Source organism: Prionailurus viverrinus, chromosome D1 (assembly GCF_022837055.1).
Source record: "Prionailurus viverrinus isolate Anna chromosome D1, UM_Priviv_1.0, whole genome shotgun sequence".
Lineage (NCBI taxonomy): Eukaryota > Metazoa > Chordata > Mammalia > Carnivora > Felidae > Prionailurus > Prionailurus viverrinus.
In genome coordinates, this window is record NC_062570.1 from 67,329,379 (window position 1) to 67,355,656 (window position 26,278).

A 26,278-nucleotide genomic window follows, 5' to 3' on the forward strand; every position below is an offset into this window, starting at 1 on the left:
GCCTATCTTTTCTCATACACTATGGCAAGTGATTCTTTCTTCAAAGAAATAAGACACACACAATTCATATTTAGAAAACACAACTGGGGGACAATTCACAAAATTTTAGTCATTTTTCACTTTACAAAAGGATTTTTGAGGTTATAATAGTAATTACCACAAGCGTCCTTTATATAATAACTCTCTCTTTAATAGCTTCTCTTTTATTCTGGTAGACCAAAATTCAATTTAGAGTTCCCCTTTCTTGCTTGATGAATGTGAGGTTTATATGTACTGTGTATAAGTAGACTGCACTCTGTTTTCCCAGATGGATATTCAATGGTTTGTCTTCCATGGGAATTATGGAATTCTGACTTGTGAATAATGCCTTGAGCAATGGTTTATGAGTTTTCTTCAAAATGAATGTCATTTACAGGAGTTTTTGGATAATGATTTATTTTCTTACAAATGGTATTGGTCATAAAATTAGATATCCATACAGAAAATACCAGCAATGAAAGGAGAATCTGTTCTGCACATAGGTGACTTGTAAGAGACCAGGGGATAGCCCTTAAATATCTCTAATATTTAAATATCTGTACACCTCATTACTTGGGTGAGCACAAGTCCCAAGGTATAGTTAACTTGGAAACATATGTGACTCTATCACCACGGAACTAGATAGACAAGGAGGAAGGAATCAGGTCTTTTTCATCATTATCCTTAAAACCTAGCACCATGCCCAAAGGAGAGGTAGCCTTCAAGCATTTTTCTAAAGTATTTCAAAAAGAAAGAAGGAAAGAAGACAGGAAGGGAAAAACAAGCTGTAGAATGCAAGGATTTGGATGGGAGAAATATAAGAAAAGAATGACCTAAATTTTGGAAACAAACTTCTAGAAGGGGAGTTATTAGATAAAGGGAGTCTGCATGATGGTGCTGGTGCTTAAGAATGAGTTTCTGAAAGAGGAAACAATCTTACTTTTTTGGATATCTATATTGAGAGAAGTTAAGCCACTATGGGAATGTGATTGAGAATGATTGATGGGAACTTGTTGCCTCTCTCGCTAAATGTGAGTATGCTCAATCTTCAGTTCTAGGCCTCTCACTCAAGGCAGGTTTCTGAAAAGTTAGTTGACAGGAGTGAAAAGCTAAACTGGAGAGCTATAAAGAAAATATTGCCAGTTAATTTCTCTTTATTGTTTTGAGGAACAGTGTTTAGGATATGGAAAAAGAACCAGCAGTACTGTCCTTTTCTAAAATAACAGCTCATGCTATAATCAAGGAGAATCCACAAAGAAAAATTTGTAGAATTAGAAGGGAAATTTGAAAAGTTAAATGAAAATGAAGAGAATAGCAATCAAATTGCAAAGGAGAGTAGGAAACAATATCCAGACCCATTTTCTTTTTTTTAAATTTGTTTTTTAAATTCCAGTATAATGTACAATATTGTATTAGTTTCAGGTGTACAATATACTGATTCAACACTTCCATACATTACTCAGTGCTCATAATGATAAGTGTACTCTTAATCTCCATCACCTATTTCACCCACCTCCTCTTTATCCATTCATCTATTGATGGACACAGGCTGCTTCCATAATTTGGCTATTGTAAATAATGCTGCAATAAACATAGGGATCCATATATCCTTTTGAATTAGTGTTTTTATAGTCTTTGGGTAAATAGTCAGTAGTGCAATTACTGGATTTTAGGGTAGTTCTAAAATTTTTAATTTTTTGAAGAGCCTCCATACTGTCTTCCATAGTGGCTGTACCACTTTGTGTTCCCCCTAACAGTATGTGAGGATTTTTTTTCTCCCCATCTTCACCAACACCTGTTTCTTGTGTTTTTGAGTTTAGCCATTCTGACAGTTGTGTAGTGATATCTCATTGTAGTTTTGATTTGCATTTCCCTGATAATGAGTGATGTTTAGCATCTTTTCATGTGTCTATTGGCCATCTGCATGTCTTCTTTGGAGAAATTTCTGTTCATGTCTTCTATTTTTAAATTGGATTATTTGGGGTTTTTTGGTGTTAAGTTCTATTAGTCCTTTTGGTGTTAAGTTGTATCAGTTCTTTATATATTTTGGATACTAATCCTTTATTAGATCTGTCATTTGTAAATATCTTCTTCCATTTGGTAGGTTGCCTTTTTAGTTTTGTTAATTGTTTCCTTTGCTGTGTAGAAGCTTTTCATTTTGATGTAGTCCTGATAGTTTATTTTTGCTTTTGCTTCAGGAGACATATCTAGAAAAATGTCTACTGCCAATGTCAAAGAAATTATTACCTGTGTTCTCTTCCAGGATTTTTATCATTTCAGGTCTCATATTTAGGTCTTTAATCCATTTTGAGTTTATTTTTGCATATAGTGTAAGAAAGTGGTCCATTTTCATTCTTTAGCATGTAACAGAGTGGTCCATTTTCATTCTTTAGCATGTAGCTGTCTACTTTCCCAACACCATTTATTGAAGACTGTCTTTTTCCCCTTTGCACATTCTTGCCTCCTTTGTCATAGATTAATTGACCATATAATTGTGGGTTTATTTCTGGATTCTCTGTTCTGTTCTACTGATCTAAGTGTCTCTTTTTGTGCCAGTACTATACTGTTTTGATTACTACAGCTTTGTAGGATATGGGTAGTGATACTTCCAGTTTTGTTCTTCTTTTTCAAGATTGCTTTGGCTATTGGGGGTCTTTTGGGGTTCTATACAAATTTAAGGATTATTTGTTCTAGTTCTATGAGAAATGCTGTTGGTGTTTTGATAGGGGTTGCATTAAATCTGTAGATTGCTTTAGGTAGTATGGACATTTTAACAATATTTGTTCTGTCAGTCCATGAACATGGAATGTCTTTCTATTTCTTTGTGTTATCCTCAATTTCCTTCATCAATATTTTATGATTTTCAAACTACAATTCTTTCACTTCCTTGGTTATTCTTATTCCTAGGTGTTTTATTATTTTTGGTGCAATTGTAAATGGTACTGTTTTCTTAATTTCTCTTTCTGCCGCTTCACTATTAGTGTATGGAAATGTAACAAATTTCTATCTGTTGTATCCTGCAACTTTAGTGAATTCATTTATTAGTTCTGGTAGTTTTTTGGTGGAGTCTTTAGGGTTTTCTATATATAGTATGTCATCTGCAAATAGTGAAAGGTTTACTTTTTCCTTCCTGATTTGGATGACTTTTATTTCTTGTTTTCTGATTGCTGTGGTTAGGATTTCCAGTACTGTGTTGAATAAAAGTGGTGAGAGAGGACATCCTCATCTTGTTCCTGATCTTGGGGGGAAAGCTTTCAGTTTTTCACCATTGAGTATGATGTTAGCTGTGGGTTTTCATTAATGGCCTTTATTATGTTGAGGTACGTTCCCTCTAAACCTACTTTGTTGAGGGTTTTTATCAGGGATGGATGTTGTACTTTGTCAAATGCTTTTTTTTTGCGTCTACTGAAATCATTATATGGCTTGTATCCTTTCTTTTGTTGATGTGTTGTATCACATTGATTCATTTGCAAATGTTGAGCCACCTTGCATCCTGGGAATAAATCCTACCTGATGGTGGTGAATGGTTTTGTTACTGTATTGTTGGATTTGGTTTGCTAATATTTTGTTAAGGATTTTTGCATTTATGTTCATCAGAGATATTGGCCTGCAGTTCTCTTTTGTATGTGTGTGGTTTTGGTATCAGGGTAATGCTGGTCTCATGGAATGAATTTGGAAGGTTTTCTTCCTCTCCTATATTTTTGAGTAGTTGTAGAAGAACAGATATTAACTCCACTTAAAATGTTTGGTAGAATTTTCCCTTAAAGCCATCTAGTCTTGGACTTCTGTTTGTTGGGAGTTTTTTGATTACTAATTCAATTTCAGTGCTGGTATTTGATCTGTTCAAATTTTCTATGTCTTCCTGCCTCAGTTTTGGTAGGTTATATGTTTCTAGGAATTTATCCATTTCTTCTAGTTTGTCCAATTAATTGGCATATAATTTTTCATAATATTCTCTTATAATCTTCTGTATTTCCGAGGTGTTGATTGTTATTTCTCTAATTTCTGCTTTTTTTTTTTTTTTTGAGTTCTCTTTCTCTTTTGATGACTCTGGCTACTGATTAATTTTGTTGATCTTTTCAGAGAACCACATCCTGGTTTCATTGATCTGTTCTATTTTTTTGTTGTTGTTGTTTTTGTTTTTTAGTCCCTATTTCATTTATTTCTTCTCTAATCTTTATTATTTCCTTCCTTATACTGGTTTTGGTTTTGTTTGTTCTTTTTTCTAGCTCCTTAGGTGTAAGGTTAGGCTGTTTGAGATTTTTCTTGCTTCTTGAAGTAGGTCTGTATTGCTATAAACTTCCCTCTTAGAACCACACTTGCTGCATCCCAAAGATTTTAGACCATTTTCATTTGTCTCCATGTATTTTTTTATTTCCTCTTTGATTTTTTAGTTGACCATTATTTAATAGTATGTTATTTAACCTCCATGTATTTGTGTTCTTTCCAGATTTGTTCTTGTGGTTGATTTCTAGTTTGATATCATTGTGGTTGGAAAAGATGCACGGTATGACTTCAATCATTTTGAATTTGTTGAGACTCATTTTGTGGCCTAACATGTAGTCCATTCTGGAAAATGTTCTATGTACACCTGAAAATAATGTGTATTCTGCTCTTTTAGAATGGAATATTCTGAATATATCTGTTAGATCCATTTGGGCCAATGTGGCATTCAAACCAACCCATTTTCTTATTCCCTAGATATGGCATATAAGAGTGCAAGTTATATTTAATCTGATACATGCAAATAAAAGTTCAAATAGAGTAGAAATTTTGAAATATTGCATGAAAGATGGAAATACAGTACAACCCAGAGTACTAGACTGAGGGGTAATATCTAAATTTTGCCTTAAGTTCTTACACTGATTTTCTGTGTGAGTTTGAGCAATTGACTTAAACTTCTCTGGGCCTCAGTTTTATCATCTATCAAATAAGAGAGTTGAATTATCTGAACTTAAAAGTTACATAGCAATATAATTCTATGGTACCTGATATTATATGGATTAGTTGTTTTCTAAAATATGTAGATAAGCAAATAAATTAGTCAGTGTAGTCTAACTGCTATAACTAACCCCCAATCTCTGTGCCTTAGAAATTAAAAGTTCATTTGTCTTATGTCATAATCCAATGGCTGATAGTGGTGGTGGTGGTAGTGGTGGAGACTGTGTTGAGGAGATTTTGTACACACAGTTATTCAGAGATGTTGTAGCTCTACTATTACCTACTTACTACCTTAGAGCCCTCCCCCAAGATCTTCTTGGTTGAGCCAGCAATAAAGGAAGAAAGTGTGGAGAATTGTGCTGGAAATTACTTTAGGGACCAGGCCTGGAAGTAGTTGTATCACTTCCCATTGGCCAGAACTCTGTCCCATCTTCCCATCTAAGTGCAAGGGAGTCTGGAAAATATAATCTATCTGTGTGCCAAGGAACAAATGGAAAAGTGATCTGGTGAACACATAGCAGTTACCCTTCTTATCTACCTCATATAGGGTTTGCTATGCCTCCCACACATAGAATATAATCACTATTCTCAAGGGAACCAATGCAGAATTACATCTAGCTCAAAGTCTTTGATTTCTGAATTATGCCCAGTCTTCCCTATCAGGTTCACCTGTGGCACTTGGGGTTTGGTGACCTATGAGCTAAAAATGTTAGATTCTTCCCCCTAAATGTAATGATCAAGCAGGATCTGGATGACCTCAATAAAAAATATCCCATGTGTTCGTGAATTGGGAAAAAAACATTATCAAAAATCTGAGAGGATTGAACAGTAATAAAACTTTCCTACTATTTTACCAGACTGTAGGAAAAGAAAAAAAAATGATATATATTAAAGAAAGATCAACCCAGGATCTGCAGAGAGTAAAAAGGAGACTGTACCAAGGGTGTAGATCCCACAAAAGAGACAAACCAAAAAGAAAAAGACTTTTAACTATAGAGATTAAACAGATGGTTACCAGAGGGGACATAAGTGGGGGGGATGGGTGAAACAGGTGAAGGGGACTATCTTGATGAACACCTGAGTAATAATATGGAACTGAATAACCACTGTATTGTACACCTGAAACTAATATAAAGTATGTTAACTACATTGGAAGTAAAATTTGCAAAAAATAATACAGAAAAAAGCTTACCTGAAACATTTTTTTTTAGTAAGTTTTACACCCAGTGTGGAGCCCAACATGGAACTTGAACTCACAACCCTGAGGTCAAGACCTGAGCTGAGATCCAGAGTTGGACACTTAACTGCATTAAACTATTCTATCTTTAAATTTTAAGGTCTTTCCAAAGATTTCAATATCTTCTGTAATATAAAAACCAGAATAATGTGAAGCTCTTTTTTTTTCTGGCCTTAAGCACCCCAAGGATTTCAATTCAATTTTCCAGAACTTTTGTTAGTGGAATGTAGTAACTATTAAATAGATAATACAAAAAAAAATCTCATGTGTAAAGGAAAAGAATGGGAGATACAGGACTTCACCCTGGAATACTAATGAAGAGTCAGTATAAAAGCCACTATATTAATTTTCTACTGTCATGTAAGAAATTACTGTACACTTAGCAACTTAAAACAACACTTTTATACTATCTTATAGTTCCACAGGTCAGAAGTTTGGGTGGGCTCAATTGGGTTCTCTGCACTGGGTCTCACAAGATTAAAATCAAGGTGTAGGTTGTGGTGTGCTCTTACCTGGAGGTCTTGGAGAAGAATCCACTTTCATGCTCGTTCAGGTTGGTGGCAGAATTCATTTCCTTGATGATGTAGAAATGAGGTCCCTATTTGCTTGCTTGCTGTCAACTGGGGTCCATTCTTTGCTCAAGAAGCTGCCTGCTTTTCTTCTCATCTGACTTATTCCATTTTCAAAGCAGCAATGACTCTTTGGGTTTTTCCCATACCTTTAATCTCTCTGACCTTCATGTCTACCATTAGCCAAAGAAAGCTCTCTGCTTTTAAGGGCTGATGTGATTACATTGGGCCCCCTGAGGTGATTTCCCTACTTTAAGGTCAACTTTACCATATTACATTACAGGAGTGATATTTCATATGCAAAGGTTTCAGGGATTGGGATGGGACATTTTGGAGAGGGGGAAATTCTACAAATTCTTTCTACTACAATTACTTACCTTTGATTAGATCTTGATTCTGCTTTCTGGGAGAAACTCCTACGTCCCATGTCCACTGACCTCTATAGCCCTTCATTGTATATAATCATCCTTGGCCACATTTGAGCTAGATCAAGCAGTATGCCCTCCTGTGGCGGGGGTGGGAGGTAGTAGTCTACCTTCTGTTGTTGTAAGCTGAAGATGGCAAAAGTTGTTTTCTAATTTGAACAATTGAACTTTTCCATCTTGGTTTGTGTTTCTTTGAAAGTACAATTCCCTCACAAACCTAGATTTCTGATCTTTTGCTTTCATTTGATTCTATGTGCTAATAATCATACCCCAAATCCTTTCTCAGTCATAATTCTCAAGATGTATTTCCTTATTTTCTCAGCTCCATCCCACTCTTTCTTTAATTTAATGGTTCCTACACTGAGTTCATTTGATATTACAGGCGGAAGGGACACATCTTTAATCTGGCCTTTGCCATAGGCTGAGTTGATTTGAGTTCAACTGAAAAATTTTATTGGTTCTTTCCCACTGAAAGCTATTTTTATCCTTACTGTTTGGAGTTTAGAAACAGGCTTTCTAACCCTTCAATCTAAAAATATGTATTCTTTTTTCTTTTCCACTTCCAAATAGCCATTTTTTTCCTGAGTGCATTTTTTTTTTTTTTTTTTTTTACAATACCTTGCCAAAGGCAGCCAATAAAGGATCACATACTTCAATACTTGGGCTTATTCTGACCATTTCTCCTAGGGCTATAGGCTGCCCATGGACTGCCTTTCAAGTTATCATGGGTAACCCCTTGCCAAGTATTTTTGTTTTATTCACTACATGCGTCACCATAATTCTAGCTCCTGATATTAGTTTTCTTGTTTTTTTGCTACTTGACTGCTAAACCAATGCCTCATATTTTGCAAATTTGCCATTGAAGCACCCCATTTCTGGCTCAAATCTATACATTAGTCAGAGTAGGCTAACTACTAGAACAAATATTCCTGAATTTCAGTGGCTTAATACACTATTTGATTTTTTGCTTATGTCACAGTTGAATTCTGTGAGTGGCCATTCAAAGATCCAGCTTCCATCTAGTGGTCCTGACATCTTCTTAGACCTCAGGTCCCCAACTAAATCCTCTGAATTTAGTAGGCAGAGGGGGAATAAAGGCAATGTGGAATATTGGATAGGAGAGTCTGTTTTTAGGAAATTATATCTGGAGGGTCTATATTCCCTTACATCTGGCTGCAAGAAAACTGAAAAATGTAGTCTAGCTGTGGAAATCATGTTGGTGAAAATTTAGCAGTCTCTAGCACAGCAAAATGTATTAATTTAAAAAAATTAAAAGAGACATACACACAAAACAGATTCTTAAGTACAGAGGACAAACTAGTTGTGGCCAAAGGGGAGGTGGAAGGGGGATGGGTGAAATAAAGGGGATTAAGAGTACACTATTTCAATGAGCACTGAGAAATCTATGGAATTGTTGAATCATTGTATTGTATACCCGAAAAAGAAATCATGAACCAGGAAGGTGTAGGAAACTAGTATCAGGAATGAGGAAGTGGAGAGAGAAAAGAACCAATTCAGCCCCTAAGAGGTAACCTATAGTATAGTGACCCAAGGGCTGGGGACTTTTGGCTTGGTTCTGGGAGGCACTAATATCCAACAGGATCTGACTCAGGGTTGGGGTAAGACTGTGGCTTAGCTCCAGAAAATGAGGAGGCATTTGGCTACTGCAAAAGGTTTGGAAAGGTGCTTTTATTTTCAAACTCAGGTATGTGACACTCTGTAGTTTAATGCTAGCACACCTGTGTGAGGTTTAACATTAGGAACTGACAGTCAGTTATACATAAATCCAGCATCTCCCTCTCCATTTACTCTTCCAGGCTGTACACAGGATTTTGTGGTAGCCAGAAAGTGAAGGCCCTTTTAAGAAGTGATAACAAAAATGACACAAACAACACATCACTCTGAAACTCAAGGTAGGCACCCAGAGTCCTAGGGCTAAGCAGAAATGTCAGACTTCAGAGACATTTTGAGGGGAATTTTTATTTTAGATCAATATCACCATTGGAAATACAGGGGCCATTTCTCTCCATTTCATTGCTGCTTTGGAAACATTCCAACTGCTTCAGATCGATCTTTGCTTTTCAAAAAAGAAATGCCAGTGAGTACTTTTTCAGGAATGCCCTTGGAAATGTGGTTACTCTTACAGTTCTTTTCTTCAACCTCTCTTACTCATAGAGCACTTTGGGTGAGGGCCTATGTCTGGAAGTACTCTTGAAGGTTTTTCTGTGGAGCAGCTGGAGGTTCAGGAGCTCACTGTAGCTGTTCTCCTGACCTTTGTTTTAATTGGTAACAAAGGTTGGAACCCTGTGGCCAAGTGGACAATGGGCCAGTTCAGCCTGGTCCTTCTATAAGGGAGGCTAAGACTGGACATTGCCAGTATAGAGTCCTGCCCCACAGCTACTGTCTCTGGAGCTCCATTTGCATCGTGTCTGTGGCTCTGAGGGCCTAAAAGATTTTTCAGTGTGTCCAGTCCCCCTGGAATAGAAAGGGAAAACCATCCATCCAAATCCCCAAAGTCCCTCTGCTTTGATCTACACCTCTTTACCTTAATGGCACTTTCTTGGTCAACCCTGGCTTGGGCTTCTCCCACAGTGGTTTTTTAGTCACTGTAAAGGATGCCATTGCCCTCCCCGCCCCTGCTCCCCACCCCCTCCCCCTCCGCAACAACAGCATGCTGTTTTATAGTAGGGCTGATCTAGGTGGGTCTTTCTGAAAGGAGTGGTTGCATCAAGCCCAGTCCTTGAGCTTGGAAATTGTGTTGCTAGTTAGGTCTCATTTCTGCTCTCTCACAGAGTAGACTGAAAAATATTAGAATAAATTGAAGCTAATAAAGATGTTATTTTTCTCACTGAGATAGTGGCAATGATGGTGCTAGAACTGGGAGGTATGCAAAATGTCAGCTTCCCCAGGCTACTCTCCACAACCTTGAATGCTCACTAGTTCTTTTGATCAACATTTAATAACACCCTCCCATGCATCAGCAGCCATCATGCTAGGTACTTACCCCAGAGAATGGGTAAGATATGGTTCTTGTCTTTGAGGAAAAATAGGGAGACAGACACTTAAATAAGTCATTGTGATATACTGTCACAACAGCAAATAATGAAGATGTTTAAAAAGTGTCAGCAGAGGAGGGTGTAACCTATTATGTGGGGTATGGTAGGAAGTTGGAGGGAAGTCATCAAAGCCTGTGCATCAGGGATAATTTTTGCACTTGGTCCTGAAGGGTGACCAGCAGAAAAGAGAAGAATGGCAAAAGAAAAACTAGTGAGTGGAGGAACAGAACTATGAGAAAACAGTTTAGTCTGGGAACCAGAAATAGTTTGGAGTGGTTGGAGGGCTACTTGGGGAAGTAGGAGTGAAACATAAGGCATGCAGTTAGGAGACCATTGGAAAAGGCAATTTTGTGCAGGGGCCAGTCTGCCTGGATATGAGTTCCAGGCCCATAATTTACTAACTGGATGTCCTTGGCAAGTTAGTTGTGTTTTTTTGTGCTTCAGTTTCCTTATCTGAAAATGGGGAGGGTGGTACCCACCTCATTGTTTTTTCTTTTCTTTTCTTCTTTCTTTTTTTTTTTTTTTTTTGAGGATTAAATGAATTAATACCTATATAATACATAGAACAGTGTTTGGCTCATAGTAAGTTCTATATGAGTGTTAGCAACAAAACAAACAACATCAACAACAAAACAAAAACAAGAGCAGAACAATAAAACCCACAAGAAACCAACACCCCTCAAAACTGATAAGGGATGAATGAAGGCAGTGGCTGTAAAGGTGGAGCAAGAAGTCAAATTGGAAATGGGATGTGCTCCCTCAGTTTTATGCTGAACAATTAGAATGCTCTGAAATGTGTACTTGGGTTGGAAAACCCATTTGAACTGAAGCACTAAGGTGCAACTGCACATGTGGTTGTGGGCACACGAGGGCTGAAATCACACATGAGAGGTGGGTTCTCAATGGTAGAGGACAAATAGGGAATAGACTGTTGTACAACAGCTTAGAATTAGCACTTAAAATAGCGACCAGCAAGTTCACTGTTGCAGCCATGAGTTTTCAGTGTCTTCAAACATCTTAAATCAATGTGGAGAGCTCATTGAACAGGTGCCTGGTGACTGCCCCACACCTAGTGAAAAATCTGTGGGTTGTTTTATCCAGAACACACACCTAGAGCACACGTTTGGAGGGTTGTTGGCTTCATGCACATGCATGCTGTGTGTATGTGTGTGCTGTGTGTGCATACAGATGCATATATGTTAACTCACATCTTCCCATTTCATTTCAAGCACTGATCTAAATTCAGCCTAAATATTTTTCTGAGAAACCTTCCCTACTTCTGTAAAGAGAAACTCTGGTTCCAAAGGGGAGGCAGGGAGGCTGAAGAAGAGTCAGTGAGAATGAGATGGGAAATGGGATGATATTCATGTTGACTCCAAATTCTAGGTCTGATCCTCAAGGTCAGAGTTAGCCTTTGGGCATAATTCTTCTTGATTTCTGACTACAGAGAGGAAAAAGGGGAGGGAGAGTGAACTTCTTACTGTTTTCTGCAGTGAAGGTGTTTTATTTCCCCCTGCCATCTGAGCTAGGGGCAGATGACTTTCCCTTCTGTTAGAGTTCCTTGGTGAAGGTGACTTCATCCGCCAGAAGTGTTCCCAGGGCAGTTTTGTTGATCTTCCAAAAACATCAGTTACTGTGTATGCATAGCTCCCACACAGTTGCTGAGTATGAAAGAACCCTGCTTATTTCCTGATAAGCTGGTGCCAGCATGCCCACAACTGGCCTGAAACATATGCTTGGGAAAAGAGCAGTCAGCTATGTGCTGGAGCAGGGCACTGACTGGGTGTCAGGTTTCCTACTGCTCTGCAGGTTGCTCGTGCTGGAGTCCTGAGCTCCACCACGAGTCCCTCTGGGCTGCCGAGCAAGTTGATCTCCCATGGGGCCCATCAGCCTGCTCCACACAAGAGTTATAGGAACTGTAGAGTCCCAACACAACAGTCAAGACCAGCATCACTGTGGCCATCATCCAGATGACTTGCCAGTGCTGACACAGTTTGGGATACATGACTTGTAAGAAATGAACCAATTCTTCAAGTTTGCTGTCAAATGAAAAAATAGGAGAAGGGCTTAGTATATTGGGCACATTAAAAATTTTCCCCAGGTGATTCTGATGCCACCAGTCCATAGCCTTGATGTTGGGAGCTCCTGGGCTAGAATACTCCATTTACTTGTTTGATCATACATACATACATACATACATACCCTGATCTATTCATGAGATGATCATTAATGTCTGAACTCTCCCAACCCCAGGATACAAGGTTAGCTGACCCACACTCCCTTGCATGCAGATGGGACCAGCATCTTTTCTGCACTTAGTGTTATTTAGTGATCAGTTTCAAGTTCTACTCTGTCCCCTGTCTCCGTGCTCCAGTGCATATTTTGTTCCACATCTGACTGTGTTCAGAATAGAAGAACTGTGCTAAACCCTTAGAAGACCCTCCATGTTCAATGATAAATTACAAGGAACCAGATCAACCTCAAGAGTTCACTTCAAACCGTCCCAGAGGCAACCAGAAGACTAGTAGCCTCTAGCAACCTCTCAGTGGCTTATTCCAGATGTTTTCTCAACACCATTAGTCTTCATTCTCTTCATTAATCCATTCTTCTCCTTCTTCTTCTTCTTCTTCTTCTTCTTCTTCTTCTTCTTCTTCTCCCTTCTCCACTCTCTTTTTTCTCTTTCCTCCTTCCCTTTCATCTGTCTCCCTCTCCATTTTCTGGCTGCCTCATTCCCCCTTTCCTTCTTGCTCTCTTCCCAATTGCCTTTCAACTTCCCCTCTCTCTTTGTAGCCTAGTGAAAAGACACTTGGTCATATGGCCTGCTTTATAGAATCTATTCTTCAAGCTCTGTAGAGAAATCCTGCACACATTCATTAGGCTAGAATTTTTTCCTGTTTCCAATCCCTGATCTATGTTTTATAATAATGTAAAAAATAAGGTTGCTGAGGATCACCAAATGGAGGAGGTGAGAAAAGTGACAAGAAGGCTTTCTGAAGGCTCACGTAGATACCGAAATATGTGGGCCATTTGCTGAGAAGTAGGCAGCTCTAATATAGTTTATAGAAAAAATATGCCTAATGACCCATGGAAAAAACTCAACAAATACCTTCCTTGGAAAGAGACCAGAGGCTCTGAGTGCCTGTCTTGGATGCTAAGGTACTGATTGGTTTCTCTTCCACATGGAAACTATTCAATGATTGTTTCAGGAAGAGTTAAGCAAAGCCAAATAGCGCACATTAGCTGAGGTGAAATTCACTGGCCATTTTCACAACTGTTGGGAAGGGATAGCTTGGAAATGGAAGATTTTTTTCTTTCATCCCTATTTAGAGTCCTTAGTTTCTACTTAGATATAATTGGATGCTAAAATGCAGTCCTTTTGGGCCATATTCCATGCTCTAAAACAAGCATCTAGGGTTGGGAGAATTCCACTGTAACCCTACTCTTAAGTGGGACTTCAGAGGAGGATGCCAAGATCTAGCTTTGTGACCCTTAGCTGGTCCCCAATTTCTGGCTTATAAAAGAATAAGAAATAGAATTAGATTAGAAATGGAATCCCTGCGGAAATCAATTTTTTTTAATCTCCTATAGGGAGGGGTGAAGTGGCTTCCCCTTCACCTGGGCCTAGGGAGAGGGGCTTCAGAGACACTGCTGGAGAATTCAACACGTTGAGGTCTGGGGGACACAGTGGACTGGTGTGTGCCTCACACATGAGCAATTCGAAGAGCAAAAATCTTTCTGATGTGCTTGATGGCATCAGAATAGTGGGCCATGATAGAGAAAACTATCCTACCCATAGTGGGCCAAAGGTACATGTTTCACCTTGACTGGATATAGTTAGGATAAGGAGAGATGGCTTGGGGCATCACAGATCCTGCTCAAAATTTCTACCTAAAAGCTGAACAGTAAAGATATACTTCCAGCTGCCTGAGGACTGAGAGGGATTTTAAGTGGCCAGCTAGCTAAAAGACATGCATTCAACCTCATAGAGGGACCAGCAGCTGAGCGGATCTCAGCCACGGTGTGAATGTGTGTGTATGCTGGGAGGTGGGAGTAGTTTTCTCTAGAGGTCCCATAAAGCAATGCACTAATCAAAGTCAGCAAGTCAGCTTTAAACCCCTGCCAAGCCCTGGAGCCTGCTCACAGTACAATTCAAGTAATACCTTTCCTACCCCTTCATCTCAATTCCCTTTCCCAGAATTGATTCTAGAGAGTCAGGTGCTGCATTTGGTGAAGCTTAGGCAGGGGGGAGGGTAGAGACAAAGAAACCATGCTCCCCTGCCTGCTATATAGGCTTCCTTCTTGAAGCAGACGAGTTGGGGGAGAAAAGAGGTTCAATTTTTAAGTTCAGGCTTTTGACTATTTTAGGCAACTGGCTATTTTAATTAATGAAATGAGATTATTCTTGGAACTTAAACTTGACAAGAGGAGTTCTATTTTCTGAGAGTTACTGGAAAAGTAAAGGAATCTGCCTAACATTATCTTAACCCCATGGAGCAGATTTGAATAGGCAGAAAAGGCTAACATTTTCTATTGCACTTTGTTTCTCTTGTTTAATGTATCATATAAATGTCAGAAGACTGTATTCTCTATTTTAATATAGTTAAGATATTGGGTTGATTCACCCTATGTTCATTTAAGCTGATACTCCAGAAAATACTATTTATAACAGATTACATTATTATGCAATTAATGCTTGAACAAGTTGGAACTGTATGGGCCCACTTTTATGCAACACTTAAAAAAATAAATACAATATAGTACTGTAAATGTATTTTCTCTTCCTTACAATTTTCTTAATAACATTTTCCTTTCTCAAGCTTACTTTATTGTAAAAATACACTGTACAATATGTATAACATACAAAATATGTGTTAACTATTATTGGTAAGGCTTTAGGTCAACAGTATGCAATTAGTAGTAAGTTTTTGAGGAATCAAATGTTATACTTGGGTTTTTTACTGTGTGGAGGATGGATACCCCTAACCCTCACATTGTTCAAGGGTCAACTGTATATTATTATAACAGAGGAGAAATTCAGACAAAAAAGACTATAGTGTTTGATGTGGAATCTCTTAACTAAGGTTCACTGCTGGGGTTAGCCCAGTATTTTTAAAATACATTAATTAGGATGTGGAACTTTTAATAACTTTAGACCTTCCTTATTAATGCAATGCCAAAATTTCATGGGGAAAATCATGTTTGAGTGCAGGTGCCTGCAGGCAACCATATGTCTACAGGACTCAGGAATGATTGCCTGGCATTGAAGACAACAGGCTCTCAGAGCCAGTCTCCTTTGGTGACAGGTGAGGAAGGAGCTCTATATAACTATGAGCAGGCAGTTCATATGCTAGCAGTGTTAGTTGTTACAGAGAAGATGATGCTACACCCTGGGCCTGAAAAGGGGAAGCTACACCCCTGTAATGAAGGACAAGGACAATTTTGAAGGCTGTGCTGATGTCTGGTATCCATCATTTAAGATACAAGCATGTTCTCAAGATCAAAAAGTAAATTGAGGAGGGAGAAAAGGTTAGGAGAGAGAACAAGTCCTCTCAGGATTGGCAGGACCAAGAGGACACTTTTGGATGATGGATGTGAAAGACAGCCATTGCCATGTGCTGCTGACCAGGAGATAGACAGAGAGGGACTCAGGCCCAGACTTACTTCCCCTGTGGTTTCACAAAATGGTACAGAGCTACTCATTGGCTGAGATCAAATTAGCTAGATAAGGATTCCAGTCCTGTGCTTTGTAAACCAAACTGTTTATATCCCATGTACCCTATTTAATTTTCTTTTGTTCTTTCTTGGTATGTGGAAGTGTTAGAAGTTCTAGCCTGTCTTAGCTGTATTCAAAGAAGCCAAAGAAAGAGCTGTTGTCCAGGCCTGGGCGTGACTACATTAAAGTGACCTCTAAAAAAATGTAGTGATCTCTAAAAAATAAGAGCAGAGGTAGATTCCTTAAGGAATCTACTCCTGAAATCATTGTTGCACTATATGCTAACTAATTTGGATATAAATTTAAAAAAATAAAATAAAATAAATAAGAGCAGGGGACCACCAAGAGGGAGAGATGTAAGGAGACTAGAATCCAGTTGCTTGGAGTAGGGACTGTGCTTTCACTGTCAAAACTTAGGGGTTCTTTCATTAGGGGAGATGGTGCATCCTAGCATAGGTTTGCTTTCAACAGGGAAGGATTTTCTCCAGCTCTCCTAGACTGCTCTTCCCTTGAACACTAGGCTTGACCTATGCAGGCTGAGACCTCTCACTCTGGCTGAATCTTCCACCAAATGGGCTCTATTGACTGTTCCTATGTGCTTTGAAGCATATCTGTCTCACTTCTAATCTTCATTCTATTAACTTACTCACTGCACACATGTGATTTCAAACTAACTGGTCAAGCAATGAGGCACAGACACATACCCTGTTTGAATTTTAGCAGCTGAATAGATAATTATCATTTTGGCAGGAGCCACCCTGGACTCCAAGATAGCCTGGGGGGGGGGGGTCTAAAAACAAAGATTTTAATGAAGTTTTCCAGGTTTTCTATAACCAAATCTCTAAAAATCAAAACTGAAGACTAATAGAAACAGTAAGGCAGAATGTATGAAATTTGGGCTATGGTTAAAATCCAGGACCCTTATGAGGGCACAATTAGGACAAGATGCAGGATCTATTCAATATTTGTTTACATGTTTAATGTTTTCCCCCGATTTAGGGAAACAGACACTCGAAGTATAAAGTATATCAAAAAAGAAAGCCCAAGTATTTCCAATCCAAGTGGAACCTGTTGGAGACTCACCTTTGCCAATGAGTTGAGTGGGTCTCCTACCCCTATGTGTTCTCTCTGCTCCTGTTCCTGTAAGAAACCACCTCTAAGGCTTCATGACAGCTCCCTTAACCTTGGCTCTTTCATGGGAATATCTGGGAAATGAGCTAACTGTGGTTGGGCTAGGGGGGACTCTAGTCAGTTTCTTAGTCCTAAGTTCTTGATTGCTGTTGGCCTCACTCTTGATCACCTCTGACACCTCAGCTCTTGAAAACATTTCTTTTTTAACTATTTTGGCTCCTTCCTCTGCTTCTTTCCCAAAATAAGTGCCCTTCTTGGTTTCTATTGGCTGCTCACTTGGACCCTAGACCCACTGTTGCCCTGGAGTAGCACCTCTCAGGATGCTGTGCAGTTAAATAAATTGTGACCCATTTCAGCAATGGCAAGGGCTCCAACCTGCTTCTTTGGTTCTTTTCCTCTTCCTCAGTTTCTTCTGCCTCTTCAGCTTCCTCAAGACTCTCACCTTTCTGTTCTTCTTCCTCTTCCTTCAGGTCTTGAAGCTCTTTGGTCTTCTTTAGACCTTCCTGGTATCTGCAGGGTGAAAAGGAACAATGGAGTCTGGAAAGGCAAGGCACAGAGCATCCTTTCCTGAGTTCCTAGAGGTGGGAACTTGAACACCTCCAATAATTATACACTTCCTGTAGTTCTACACAACAGGAAAAAGCTGGGAAGCTCCACTGAATCCCAAGGTGGCTCATGTCAGTGCAATTTCCCCTCATTCCTCACTCATCTTTCCTGTTTATATGTGAATATGTGGCAAAATTGACAGGGAAAAATGTAGGTGCAGAGTCTCCTGATTGGGTTCTTATCCTACAAAATATTCAGCAGGGAGAACAGTGTGTTTGCTTTCTGTGTAACCTGGATGCTTCAGCTTTTCACCTATAAAATGGACAGGGTGGCCCCCATTTCATGGCTATGGGAATGTTTTGAGGCAGTGCCAGGCATATAGCTTGACCTAGGGAAGGTGACACCCATCACAATAGCTTGTTGGGAAGTTTTATGGAAGTGATAAGCACATACTAGGCCTAGGGAGGTACTCAGTAAATGTTTACAAAGTCAAAGGAGGTATTTACCCCCATACATGCTTAGTATAGAGGATAGTTGTGGGTAAAAAGATGGCTTCCAAAAAGACATCCTTCTGATGTTATTCTTCTAGGATCAGTATTACCCTGAACATATTCTTTTTGATTGTCCTACAGCTGAATGTTTAAGGCAAGCTCAGTTTGGCTAGGGAAATCCCACCACATTGTATATGACTGCCATATAGATCCCCACAAGTTCCATGTAAGTGGGAAGCTATGTCTCTCTCAGAAGCTGTGAAGACTTTCTTCACAGAAATGTGAAGAAATGGATGTGTAGAAATGGATGTGAATAAAAGGATGCTATGCCAGAATTATGTTAGAGATAATTCTCTACCTGGCTGGACTTGGGCCCTCCTCAGTACTCCGTCCCCTCAGTGACTGACAATGGGCCACAGTGTTATTGAAGCTCAATAGGGGACAGTTGGAAGTTGAGGGGACTCCAGTTTACAGGAAGAAGAGATGGCAGGGGAAGTTCTAAGAAGTAGAGTTACAGCTGCTCCTGGGATTGTTGGTAGCAATATGACTCCTCTGAGCACGTGTCAGGAAGCCTCAGGCACCACCAAGAGGAACCCACCCAGGGGCCTTAGTTCCAGACCATTCTGAGCAGTGGCATCCTGGTGGCTTTCTGCCTAAAAAGAGGGCAGTCTAATTATTGCCTAACCACACCCTCTCACCCTGCTTCCTCCTGTCCTTCCTGTGGAACAGTACTGCTCTTTTCAGTAGTTCCTTACTGAAGCAAGGAGGTCCTAGGGCCACTGGTTGCTTCCCTAAATCCTCTAAGAAACAGGAAAAGCACATGGCAAGGTATCTTCTGAGACCTACCAGGTGACCTCTGGGTGGACAAAGTCTGACTCACCCCTTGTTGTAAGCTTCTTCCTCCATCCTGGCCGTGGTCTCCTGGCTAATCTCCACGCAGCTCAAAGTTGGCATGGGAGCAGAGGCTTCACAATCTGGGTCTGCATTTGTCTTTCCACTAGTGAGAAGAGGGAAGTACAGGGTGTCCTTTCAGGGAAAGACTCGGTGTCTGAAAACCAAACCATGTCTTTGGCCTGATTCCTGATCAGAAGTGAGGAAACTCATTCTTGATTGAGTTCATTTCAATCCTTCTACTTTGAGACAAGATTTTATAAAGGTCCTCGCCCAAGAACCCTCCCTAGACATCCAAACATCAAATAATGTTTGGGTATTATCCCAGGTCCCTTTTTCTTCATGCTCTGAAATCCACCTTTATTCTTACTCCAGGAGATGCTATAAGTGGACAGATGGTTTTTGGGAGCTCCACAGCACTTAGATTAGGAAGATGGAGGTGGACCAAAATGTTCAGAGTTATTCCATTCCTGTAGTCCATCTTTTGCTTCATTCATTTAAATATCTACTGAGTACTGACTAAGTCACAGGCACCTTGCAATGTGCTAGGGATACATCAGATGATTTAAAAAAAAAAGCATTTTTCAACATGAGCTTAGCAGGAGAGAATGCCCCAAAAGAGGAAGGAAAAAAATATGTAGTTAATTATAGATTGTGATAACTTTTATGAAAGAAACAAACTCTGTGGTGCAGAAAACAATAAGGGGAGGATATTCTTAGATTGAGTGCTCATAAAAGACCTCTCTGAGGTGGAGTAACTGAAACACAGACCTGAAAGGTGAAAAGTCAGCCATATCTGTAGCAGAGGGGAGATCATCCTCGGGGGAGGTTGCAGGATATGTGCATACCCTGAGACACAAAAGATGCAAAGATATTTGAAGAACTAAAAAGAGGCAATGAGGCAGGAGTTAGCTTTTGGACAAGATAAATTTTCCATGCCAGTGAAGTATCCAGGTGGAGATGTCAAGTAGGTAGTTGGATATACCAAAGTGAGTTGGAGAAGAGCTCTAGAGGCTAGAGATACCGTTTGGTGTCATCAGAATATAGATGACATTTAAAGCCAGGGGAATGGATAAGATTGTCTAGGGAGACAGTATGAGGAAACATGAGAAGAGGACCCAGAACCAAGCTCTGAGCAGCTCTGCTGTTAGCTCAGGTGGAGAAAGAACCTACAGAGGAGACTGAGGAGTAGCAGCCAGAGAGGTAAGTGGAAACCAGAAGAGTTGTGAAGTCCTGGGAACCAAGAGAGGAGAGCATGTCAAGGAGGAAGAGTTAAGTGTGTCACACATTCACTTCTGAGAGTCCACGTCAGATGAGTCCAGAAAAAGTGATTATTAGATTTGATAATATGGAGGTCAAGAGGAGCTTTAGTGAAATGATAGGAGCCAAAGACAGATTGAAATGATGAGAAAGAGGAAGATCTAGACACAATAATTTGATTGGAAAGGAGAGTAAAAGAGTGTGTTGTGAAGATACATAGCTGAAGAAGTGGGTCAAGGGATGAAAGCACATTTGAATTTGGATATAAATGTTCCAGTCGAAGGGATGAGAGAAAGGGGATGACCAAAGGAACAAATTATTTGAAAAGAGAGGTAGGAAAGACCTACCTTAGAAAGGTAGATAAACTTTCCTCCAAAGGGAGGAAAGAGATTGAAGATGGTGGGCTGGGGATCTGGTAAAGGAAGAGGAGAGGGCTCCTATCTAATAGCTTAAATTTTCTCTATAAAATGTTAAGTAAGACAAGGTCATATGCTGAGAGTGAGTGGCAGAGAGACCTAAGAACGTTTGAGAAGAGAGGAGAAGGTATGAATGAGTTATGTGAGAAGGAGGAAAACAAATATGCTAGAAAATCATAGTAGGATGGCTGGCAGTGCTAGGAGTCCATTTGAAGTATGGGAGCATGAGTTTAAAGGAAGTATCCTGATGGCCATGCCTCCCCTATAAATCCTGCAGCCCACCTACATGTCTGAAATCCCAATGAGAGTCATGTCTTGGAGGAGCCCTCAAACAAGGCAAAACAGTGAGCTGAGCTTTTCAGCCAGGACTCTGAAAGACCGCAGCTGCTATCTGCCCGCACCTCTCAGATAGGCTTTACGAGTGAGCCTTATATTTTCTCATTCTTGGCATCAGTTTCCCACCTCATAGTTTTCCTCAGACCTTGTAAAATTTACATTTCATCAGGATGGAAACCAAAACCCATTGTGAACAAGAAAGATAACACTCTAAAAATATCAGCTATTCATAACATTTCTCCTTTTGCAAATTACATTATCCACTCCCTTCCATGTGACCTTTGCCTAATGTGCAGTTTCCTATTTGTGCAAATGATTGGAACAGAGAAGAAAAACATAGTTACAGCCAAGGGCAGGGAAAGCAATTCTTTTATGAAATATATTTATATATTAGAAATGAAATAGCGATATCAGGCTTTTAATTTCTTTTACCTGCTGCTGACAACCCAAGAGGTTAGTGACAAACATGCATTAAGGAGGATAGTGGAGTGTAGAGGAAAAGAACCTACATGAGGCAAACATGGGTTCAAATTCCAGCTCCAATATATGCAAATTCTTAACTCTTACTGAACTTTAGATTCTTCAGCTGTAAAATGAGGATAATATTATATGTACCTGATGATAGTAGGATAGGAATTAGTGAAGAAATGAAAGGGGCACCTGGCTCAGTGAATTAAGTGTCTGACTCTTGGTTTTGGCTCAGGTCATGATCTCACCACTCATGAGTTCAGGCCCTGCATTGGACTCTACACTGACACTGTGGAGCCTGCTTGGGATTCCTTCTCCCTCTCTCTCTGCCCTTCCCCCACTCACTCTGTCTCTCTGTCTCAAAAATAAATAAACATTAAAAAAAAAAGAAATATAAGTAAATTTTTTGGAATATGTTACTCAACTGATATTTATTATCATCATCATCACAATTAGTTATGTAACAAATTTATTGGTAAATTTTGGGAGCAATCTGAGGTTCTTTCAAACCTGATCCATAAAAATATCCAAGCTGATAAATACCAGGTGATTATTTACATCTTTAATGGAGAGCTTGATTTATATTACTCTGACATTTCAGAATCAAAGGAATTCAAACTTTCACTGTCCTCAGGTCACTGCTCTCTGGAGACTAAATCTTTTCCCTGGTAGATCCAGGAAACCCATTTCAGTGACCCTTTAAACATATGGGTCTTCTGTCCAGAGTTCAACTGACCCAGGTTGAGTTGATCACCCTGTCTGACTCAGCTCACTTCTGGGGCTTTAGTTCTTAACATGCTTTTACATACATCCTCTCACTTGACCCTCTCAATGATAAGAGCTAACATTTATCTTATGTATCAGACTCTGTGGTAAGATTTCACTTAAGATTCATGAATGACCCATGAGATAGGTAATACTATGGTTCTCAGTTTGACAGGTGAGGAAACCAAGGCTCAGAGAGGTTAAACCACCAGCTCAAGATTACACAACCAGTGTGTGGTAAAGCTTGAATTTGACCCTGTGCAGCCTGACACCTGGCAAATGACTTGTGTAAGTTCACATTATTGGTGGTTAGTGGGCCTGGCTGGGAATCTCACTTTGGTCTTCTAAATTCATGTCAAGGTGCATTTCCCACAACTTCTTGAGCTCTCCCTTTCAATAGAAGTATTTTTCTGGGGCTCTGAGTGGTGTGTGAGGTTTCACGGTCCCTGCTGAGTGAAGCTATTCTTGCCCTTACGCTGGGCCATGGCTTAAGACACTGCCCTTCTTTTAAAGGGTGCTTGTTTAGAATGTGAGATGGGTTGGGAGAGGCTTTGTTTTAATAATGGACATTGAGTGGGAAGTAGGGGAAACACACAATATGTAAAATGTTTGTTATTATCTCTAGACTCTTAGACTGAGCTAATCATTCCTTACATATCTTCTCTAACTACCTGGAGGTTTCTTGCTGTGTATCTTTAAGACTCAGATCAAATACCGTCTCCTCTGTGGAAGCTTTGCCAGTGTTTTCACTTCTCCTGTATCTTCTGTTTAAAGGTGATCTCTCCTTCCTCTATGTCCTCATGGTACTTCTGTTACAGCATAACTCAGAAAGAGGGCATTTTTATGTTTTATATACATGTCCGTCCTCCATATGACTGGGATCACAGGGAGAGAGACTGCACTTGAATTATAATGGTGCTTAGCATACAGTAAGTGCCTTTAAGTGTTTGTTGAGTTACACTGGCTTCACTGTGGCTTATCCAATCTGCCTATTAATCTTGTAAAATGGGCAGGTACTTTCTGTAAATGGCTATTTCCTGAGAACCCAGTGTTTGGATTGAGCCGAAGGAATCTCTATTCATGGCTGTAAACTTGGAGCTGAGCACAGCCTGTGCCCACCCTAGAGATTTCTGGGCCAAACACTCATGGATCTTGGCATCTATTCTCAGCCTGAATTCTTGCATGCTTTCTCTCTGGGATGATTCATTAAAATGAGGCTCATTGTTTTCTCATGTCCACTGGGTCAAAAATGTTTGTCATTGTGCTCAGTTCTCAGTAATGCGAGGGCCTCTTTAGTCAAAATGTATTGTTTAACTGGGAGGTATGTGGTAAACAATATTTGAAAGTGACTGCAATTCTTTCCAGTGGACAGATCTTACCTTTTTGGGTTCAGTGATGTCTCTAAGCCACTCCCATTGCCATGACCCTCTCAGACAAGCTCAGCCAGGGGAACTAAGCTAGAAGACCTTCCTTATTCCTGTTACTCAGTCCCAGATTCCTGGGGTACGATACTAGTTGATGGAGGGCCAGTTCATTCCAGAATACTATCAGCAAAGGGAAGTTGTTTACTATACATATTTGATGTCTTATAGAGCCTTTAAGCAATTTACCCTGGCTGCTTCAAAAATGTAGAAAAGTATTTATTTTAGAGATTATAGTGAATATTTCTCTGTGATATATCATTATAATGATTCTTTTTTATGAAACTAATGCCATATATCATTCACATCCATGATTTTTCTAATCCCTCAGTGAACTGCTCTGTGTACACTCTCTGCTCTCACCCCACACTACTCCATGGCCAGCCAGTCATCAGGTCATTCACAGTAGCTCACAAGGCTTCTTATAAAAATAGCCTTTAAATGCATCCTGTTGTCTCCAGTCATACTGAACTTCTTTCCATTCTTCTAGTTGGAAGGTCTATTAAGAGGTTAAAAGCATGAGTTCTGCTATCTACTCAGGCAAGTGATTTCTCTGTTTCAGTTGCCACATCTGTAAAATAGGGATAGTATATCTACCTCAGGGGTGTATTGTAAAGATTAAATGAGATCATTGATGTAAAGCAACTAGAATAGGACTTGGCATAAAGTAAGCATGCTGTAAATAATAATAGTAATTATCACCACCATCATTATTATAATTCCTTGACTACTCCATTTCTTGCCTCAGAGCCTGGAACATTGTTAAACTCCAGTTCACTTGGTTAAACTACATAGCCTTCAGGTTTAAAGGCTTTTACTTTATTTTTTTAATTAATTAATTTATTTATTTATTTTTAAATTTTTAATTAAATTTGTTTTTTAATTTACATCCAAGTTAGTTAGCATATAGTGCAACAATGATTTCAGGAGTAGATTCCTTAGTGCTCCTTACTCATTTAGCCCATCCCCCCTCCCACACCCCCCTCCTGTAACTCTCTGTTTGTTCTCCATATTTATGAGTCTCTTCTGTTTTGTCCCCCTCGCTGTTTTTATGTTATTTTTGCTTCCCTTCCCTTGTGTTCATCTGATCTGTGTCTTAGAGTCCTCATATGAGTGAAGTCATATGATATTTGTCTTTCTCTGACTGACCAATTTTGCTTAGCATAATACTCTCTAGTTCCATCCACATAGTTGTGAATAGCAAGATTTCATTCTTTTTGATTGCCGAGTAATACTCCATTGTATATATATACCACATCTTCTTTATCCATTCATCCATTAATGGACATTTGGGCTTTTTCCATACTTTGGCTATTATTGATAGTGCTGCTATAAACATTGGGGTGCATGTGCCCCTTTGAAACAAAAGGCCTTCACTTTAAAAGTACATTCCTAGAGGAAACATTTTCTGAGGCTCACCTCCCCCCACCTATAGGAAATCTGGGTTAAGGCACTCATTGTGTGTTGTTGCCTTAGCAACCTGTACTTCCTTATGGTATCACATTGTATTATACTGGGCTGTTTCCCATATGCCTTTCCCATTAGACTGTGAGCTTCTGAGTGCATTCTAGATGCTTAGACCTTGGTGATTAATTGTTGAGGATGACAGAATAAAAGTCTATGAATAAATAGCTCTTCCTACTTGGGGAACTCATTGTGAGCTTTATTCTGTTTTATGTTTTAATCTTTAAGATTAACTTTAAATATTGCTCTCTATATCTTCCTCTAATTCTACAGGTCTCTAGACTTTTGTTGAGTGAAGAACAATTTACTATGAGGTGACCTACAAAAACAACACTCAGAATTCTCTCAAATCACATTGGTCAGTGCAATCAGCTCTCAGATATTTGGTTGAGAAGCAGCCACAGGTAATTTCATCTTCTTATCATTTTTCACCTGCTTAGTCACTTCCCTTCCTGCTTAGTTAGTTACTGTATACTTAGGGAAATGTGAAATCACTTTAAATCAAGCTCATTGTAACAATCTAGAAAACAATGTATATTAACTTATAATGTATTTTTTTTCTCTTTAACACTATGGAGAAGGTAGCTAGAATTGACTGTACTTGTGTTAGAATAGAAGATATGAACTTATTTTCAGTCACAGATTGCCTCATTGTTAGCCTGTTGGCAATCTATTAATGTTTCTAGTTTCATGAATTCAGATGGAAACCACTTAGCACCTTTTATAAATCTAGAGCAGAAAAGCTATTGTTAGTCTTGAATCCCTCCTCTTTGAATATGTCCTCCCCTTTTTGCAGCCATCCTTATAGGCTGGGTATATCCCCAATAGCCACAGCATGGGTAATATATCATGATGGTCTCTTTGGATAGAAAAGGGTGAACTGTAGATACCTTCCTGGAGCTTATTGCTTGACTTGTCTCTATCCTCACCCTTGGAATGGTGATGCCACTACTGATCCTCATCCTGTTGTCATTTCTGATTTGGGGCTGATGCTTTGCTGTCCTTAATTTCCATCTCACTTTCTCCTACCAAGGATATCTCAGATTCTTGATGATCCCCACTGCCTCAGACCAAAGCTCTCAGCTGGCCTGAGCAATAGTTCTACAGAGTCCAGGTCCTGATCCATCATG

General features: G+C 39.5%; 1 protein-coding gene and 1 long non-coding RNA gene across 12 annotated transcripts in view; one reads left to right on the top strand and one right to left on the bottom strand.

The window, feature by feature from the left end:
- LOC125176034 (uncharacterized) overlaps positions 1 to 26,278 on the top strand; it is a 175,207-nt gene that overhangs the window by 33,970 nt on the left and 114,959 nt on the right. Inside the window, exon 3 of the long non-coding RNA XR_007156106.1 lies at positions 25,422 to 25,552. This is a non-coding gene — a long non-coding RNA (uncharacterized LOC125176034). The remainder of the gene's footprint in view (positions 1 to 25,421; positions 25,553 to 26,278) is intronic.
- IRAG1 (inositol 1,4,5-triphosphate receptor associated 1) overlaps positions 8,860 to 26,278 on the bottom strand; it is a 120,103-nt gene continuing 102,684 nt past the window's right edge. For 10 of the 11 annotated variants that reach the window (XM_047876745.1, XM_047876743.1, XM_047876742.1 and 7 more), the window contains 3 exons: positions 19,008 to 19,124; positions 17,466 to 17,600; positions 8,860 to 12,285 (listed from right to left, as the gene is read on the bottom strand). In XM_047876745.1, the coding sequence (XP_047732701.1) occupies positions 12,042 to 12,285; positions 17,466 to 17,600; positions 19,008 to 19,124 (496 nt within the window). In that variant the 3' untranslated portion in view covers positions 8,860 to 12,041. Of the gene's footprint in view, positions 12,286 to 16,916; positions 17,100 to 17,465; positions 17,601 to 19,007; positions 19,125 to 26,278 lie in introns of those variants that run through there. The other variant, XM_047876751.1, reaches the window with a different exon arrangement.